Consider the following 6,390-nt stretch of genomic DNA (forward strand, 5'->3'; position numbering starts at 1 on the left):
TGTTTTAAAATATTTTTTATAATTTTTTTATATAAATTCAATAAATTAATAATGCTAATAATTAATAAATTTTTAATCCATCATGTGTATTAATTATCAGAAGGTAGACTGTAGGTTCATATATTTTCAAACTGACGTGTAATATGATTAAAGCATATCCTGAGTTTGTATAGTTTCACTTATTCAACCTCTCATCTTTCATTTTTAACATCCCAATTATTAAACTTTTATGTAATTTATTTTTTGTTATAAAAATAATTAACTCTCTATTTTATATCTAATTAGTGAATTTTTTATTTTATTTTATTTTTTATATTTCAAGGAAATAATTCCTTTTAACTTATTCATAAAAAGAGAAAGAAAAAAATCAAAATAAAAAAAATGAAAATTAATTGATATATTTAAACATTAAAATAGAAAATATAAATCAAAAATCAAAACATATAATTATTTTTAATCTTTTGTGCCCTTTCACTCATATGACCCTATAATATGCAATTTACAAATTTGACCCTCCATTTTTGATTTTGATGAAGCATCGAGTTAGGTGGAAGTTCAATTAATATTTTTTCACCACATTAGCGTTATAAGCACTGCAATTTTGATGTAGATTTTTACGGATGCGGTGATACCAAATGATGATAGATAGAGAGAAATTTTCCAATTTAGAATGAATAATAATTCGATTTGAACTTAATTGAATGTTTTAAAAGTTTATAAATTAATTTTACAAGTTGATTTTAGTCTTTTAGAAAGTTTAGGGGTTAAATTGCAATTTTATGCATAAAATGCAATCTTTCTCTAATTGGAGTCAAATTGTAATTTATGGACAAAATTGCAAAAATAAAACATTTGTGGGTCAATTTTAAATTATCAAAAATATCAAAAGACATTTTTATTTATTTATTCATTCATTTATTTTTAAATTAATTAATTAATTAATATTTTAAAAAATATTTTTAAAATTAACAACGGATTAAAGGATTTTCTTTATCCTATCTATTTTTAATTGGTTATCTTTTTAAAGATAAAATAGATTGAAGATTTGAATAATATATTTTTTGATAACAAAAATATCTTAAATCATTCAAACATTTGTCTGATATGTCTCCTCTGCAAATGGAAATAGATAGCTCAAACTTGTAAGCATATTCAATTTTCAAGTTGACATATATCAGAATCGATGTTTGCTTACACCTCTAAGTGCGATGTTGTTATATTATTTAAAAAAAAATTATTGGTATAGAATATTTATTTTAATAATTTAACTAAAAAATATTTAAATTAGTTTTATTTTTCTTAGTTAATGTTTATTTTTTAAAATAAAAATTAAATTCACTTTTATTTTTTAGCATAATAAAAAAATTAATAAATTATATATTTTTATTAAAGAAAAATAATAATAATCTAAACATTTAGTAAGAACAATTTTAATATTCAATAAAAGATTAAAAAATATTAATTTTAATATGTTATTATATAATATGCTAAATTCATACTCTTTAAAATATAAGTTTTAATATTTTATACTTAATTTTAATATGATTAAACAAAAATTAATACGTATTTATACACAATCATTACATTTAAAAGTGCAGGATCTAAAATTAAAAAATTAAAAATGCAGGAATCTCAATTAAAAAAATGCATTAACAACGTCAACACTCGCCTTAATAGAGGGATCTCGGAATGATGGAAGTGAAAATTCAGAGATTTAATGATAGGGTTTTTTAGTACAGAAATTTTATGTGAAAAATTAGTAAAGTGCGTAAACAAGCAGATGGATTAAGCGGTTCAGCCAAATTAACAAAAAAGGCCAAACTTTTCTCTAAATTTTTTAATTTTAACTAAGCCATTATTATATGAACAAATTACTATGATACCCCTTACATATAACATAATTCATAGTTTATTCTCTCATGTTTGAAAATTGAACTATATAGCTACTTACTTTTATTTTATTTTTTGGTAAGCCATCCGGTTTTCAAGGTTTCGCCCTGACTAATCCGGATCCGACCCGCGTCACGCACCTGGCATGGTGGGTGAGTCTGCAGTGAGAATTTTCTACATTCACAAGCGATACCAAACCGCTTACCATTTGAACCAACCCCATTTGGTACCATTTACTTTTATTTTTGTCAACGTTTTAGTCCTTTCGTCCATTTTGGTGTTAGTCAACGAAGTCAACAAAACTATATGGTCCTCTATTTTTAGTTTCTCAACGATTTAACCCCACTTTTGTTTTTGTCAACAATTTCGTCCCTCAGATGTGATAATTAATCTACCCATAAGTCCTTTGACTTCGTTAACTAATACTAAAAAAATGGATGGAGGGACTAAAATGTAGACGGAAGCAAAAGTAAGGGGCTATATAATTTAATTTTCAAACAAAAAGGACTAAAGTATAAATTATAGCAAATGTGAGAGGCTTTCATAGTCATTTGCTCTAATTATATTTGCATCGGTGGAATGTATAATGTAGATTCCTCTTTACATTCAGCACCTTTTCTCATCGGTACCGACAAAAATAAAACAGCAGATGCAGTTGTATAAACACCCGGTGACCTAAACTCAGTTTGTCATAAGGCAAAATGAATCTCCAAACTTCACTCCAAGAATTCAGGCAAGAGCTAACAAAAATAGCTCTGGTCAATCCCTTCCTCGTATCTTCTTTAATCCTATTCTCGCTCCTGCTTCTCTTCTATAAATCGAAAAGAAGCAGCAGCGAACTCAATCTACCTCCATCCCCACCAAAACTACCCGTAATCGGAAACCTTCACCAGCTAGGTAAACTGCCTCACCGGCGTTTAAAAACTCTTTCAGAGAAGTATGGCCCCGTAATGCTTTTGCACATGGGTCACGCGCAAACTCTTGTGCTTTCAACCATAGAAATGGTTAAAGAAATCACAAAAAACCATGATCTCGCTTTTGCAGACCGGCCTTCTTCTACCGCTGTTGATTTAATATTTAACGGGCGGCTTGACATGGCATTAGGCCGGCAATCTGACCAGCAGAAAGAAGCAAAAAAGCAGTGTGTTGTTCAACTGTTGAGTCATAAGAAGGTGCAGGAATTTCACTTCATAAGGGAAGAAGAAGTTGCAAAGATTCTTGATAAGCTACGCCTTTCAAGCGTGAACAGAGAGCCGATCAAGGTCAATGATTTGTACATAAGTATTGCGCACAACATAATTTCAAGGTCAGCTTTCGGTTGTTTATATGAAAACGACGACGGTTTGCATCAGAGCTTTGGGCAACTAGGAAGGAGAATTACTAAACTTCTATCAGCTTTCTGCTTCAATGATCTATTTCCATTCTTGGGATGGATGGATCACCTGACTGGCTTGATTGGAGAGCTGAAAATGACTTCTAAAGAATTGAGTCAGTTTTTTGATCGAGTGATCAAAGAACGTCAAGCTTTGATGAAAGATGATGATAAAGTTGACGATATGAAGTGTTTGGTCGATGTTCTTCTATATCTACGGAAGAAAGGGCTTCAATCTGATCTTTCTCTCGATAATATCAAAGGGATTTTGATGGTATATTGCTTCTCTTTTTCAACAAATCTCCTTGATCGTATATTTACTTGTTTCAAAACTAACTTTGTTGCTTATTTACAGGACATGTTCATCGGCGGAACAGATAGTTTAGCAGTAACAATGGAATGGATGATGGCAGAGCTGATGAAGAATCCAAGAATAATGAGGAAAGCTCAAGAAGAGATAAGAAGAGTGGTCGGTAATAAACCGAAAATAACTCAGGCAGATCTGGATCAAATGGAATACTTTAAATGCGTCGTAAAAGAAAACATAAGGTACCATGGTGCAGCACTGATGCCTCGACAAACATCAGGGGGTGTGAACTTTCAAGGCTATGACATTCCAGCAAACACCAGGGTACTGATCAATGCATGGGCAATTCAAAGGGACCCCAATTTGTGGGATAGGCCACAGGAATTTCTTCCAGAAAGATTTCTCAACTGTTCAGATGATTCTGAAAATGCAGAACACAGACATTTAATGTTTTCTTTCGGTTTCGGAAGGAGGGCTTGCCCCGGAATGTCATTTGCATATGCAGAAATTGAATATGTAATGGCTAACCTGCTCTACTGGTTTGACTGGGAGTTGCCTGATGGACAAAAAGGAGAGGACCTGGACATGAGCGAGAAATGGATCTTTGTCATTTATAAAAAACTACCTCTTCAAGTTGTGCCACAGCCTTACTCTCCTTGATTGTATGGAATGTATAGAAGTATGTATTGAAATAAATCATGTCCACCAATTCAATAAATTCTAGAAAATCGTGTCACCTTTAAAACATTGTCATAAAGCATGCAGAAGAGTGATAACTACATTTAGATTAGATGGAAATGATTTGATGCTAAAAATGGATGCAAAGATATAAATTTGTATAATGGTTGAAGAATTTTGAGCACAACCTCTACATTCTCACCAAAGGAGCAACGGCAAACTATCAGCTTCGCATACAAGTATCTTGAAAGGATCTTTACAGCAATAGAACGTTATTAATTGTAAAAATTTAGGCGACTCGGAAAAACGAGGAGCTCATTATCCTCTTTTCTGCCTGAAAACCGGGAATTTTTTTTTTGTTGCAAAAACTCCATCATGTCGGTAGCAGGTTCGTAAATCGGAGGAGTGCGGTGGTGAGTCGGAAGTGTGTTTTAATTTATTTAATTTGTAATAAAAAATTTAAAGATAATTAATTATTAGGACTTATTTGAATATATTTAAAACTAAAGGACTTGTTTGTATTTCTTCAAATAGAGAAAAAAAAAGATCAATCCCTTCTATTTAGTTGTTTTTAATGTTTTTATCCTTAAATTAATTAAATTGTCAATTGTACCTTTATTCGTCGTAGAAGTAAAATCTAACATCCAAAAAAGGGTACAAGCGGTTTTTTTCCTACATCGGAATGTAAACGAAAACAAATTCAACGTGGGTGGTTTTTAAATAATTAGACCTTTTAAAAATGAGTAGGCTCTTATTAAATAATCAAATTTTGTATTAATTTCAACAAACTTTTCTAATTCAATTTTCAAAAGTTTGTAAGCTAAATTGCAATTAAAATATTTATGATCGAAGCATAGGTGTTTTTTTTAGGTTAAACTCATTTTGAGATCTCTAAACTATACAATTTGGTTTATCAGGTCCCTCAATTTCTATTTGACTTACTCAGGTTCCTAAACTTTCATTTTTTAGTTCATCGGGTCCCTCAACTTTTATTTGGCTTCCTCAGATCCCTAAACTTTTGTTTTTTGGTTCATTAGATCCTTTAAATGAGATCCATTTAAGGACTTAATGAAGTAAAAAAAACAAAAATTTAAGGATCTAAGGAATCAAAAAACGAAAGTTTAGAGATCTAAGGAAGCTAAATAAAAGTTGAGGGACCTGATGAACCAAAAAATAAAAGTTTAGAGACTTGAAGAAGCCAAATAAAAGTTGAGGGATCTAATGAACAAAAAACGTATAGTTCAGTAATCTTAAAATAGGTTTAGCCTTTTCTGTTATTAGATCAATAGATTTAGGCTCAATTTTACTGTAGTTGCTTTTATTTTTCAGTTAACGCAAAAGTCACCGTGTTAATTTCAAAAAAGAAAACACGCATCACATATTTTAGGCTAGCCATGACAACTCACATTAGGGCCTTTTATCACAAAACCTCCTAATTCATAAAATGATCACTAAATCCCCTAACTTTTCATAACTTGGCCAGTAAACTCTTTTGCCCCAAAATGACTAAAATATCCATAAAATTTATTAATTATTTAAAAAATATAAATCATATCCAACCAAACCTAAAATCACATCAAACCACCAATCAAATCAAATTTAAACCGCCAATCAAATTAAATATAAACCATTCACCCAATCAAATTAAATATAAACCACCAATCCACCTACCAATCAATCGGAAACCACCACCTACCGCCGCCGCCTTTTTATGCCCACCGCAATCCATGCATCGCCGCTCCATTACTGAAATATATTTTTCCGACTAAAAATTAAAAAGTAATTAAAATAAATAATTTTGTAATTTTTTTTCAACTGAGGTTCGTTTTCAGGTAAACCCATACGGGTTCGCTTAAAAACTGATGAACAAACCCGAAGGGGTCTATTCATCATCGATGAACATATGATATGTTCATCGACGAACAGACCTATGGTCTGTTCATCCATGATGAGACCACGGGGATGTGTTCATAGTTGATGAATAGTGACCTTACTTGATAAGACGAACCAAATGATTTCGTTCCTCTTCTCAAAACAAAAGAATAATAATTTAATTTTTTTGTCAAATTGTTTTGCAATAGAGGCGGCGATGGATGGGTGGCGGTGACCAGAAAAAGATGACGGCGGTGGGTGGTGATAGGAC

General features: G+C 31.3%; 1 protein-coding gene across 1 annotated transcript; it reads left to right on the plus strand.

Annotated features, from left to right (window-relative positions):
- Nucleotides 1–2,461: 2,461 nt before the first annotated feature.
- LOC126685886 (cytochrome P450 71A1-like) lies at nucleotides 2,462–4,314 on the plus strand. Its single transcript, XM_050379871.2, has 2 exons — nucleotides 2,462–3,536; nucleotides 3,618–4,314. The coding sequence occupies exons 1-2, from the start codon at nucleotides 2,592–2,594 to the stop codon at nucleotides 4,227–4,229; spliced, it is 1,557 nt and encodes a 518-aa protein (XP_050235828.1). The 5' UTR covers nucleotides 2,462–2,591; the 3' UTR covers nucleotides 4,230–4,314.
- Nucleotides 4,315–6,390: the final 2,076 nt, after the last annotated feature.

This window comes from Mercurialis annua, linkage group LG6 (assembly GCF_937616625.2).
Source record: "Mercurialis annua linkage group LG6, ddMerAnnu1.2, whole genome shotgun sequence".
NCBI classification, from domain to species: domain Eukaryota; kingdom Viridiplantae; phylum Streptophyta; class Magnoliopsida; order Malpighiales; family Euphorbiaceae; genus Mercurialis; species Mercurialis annua.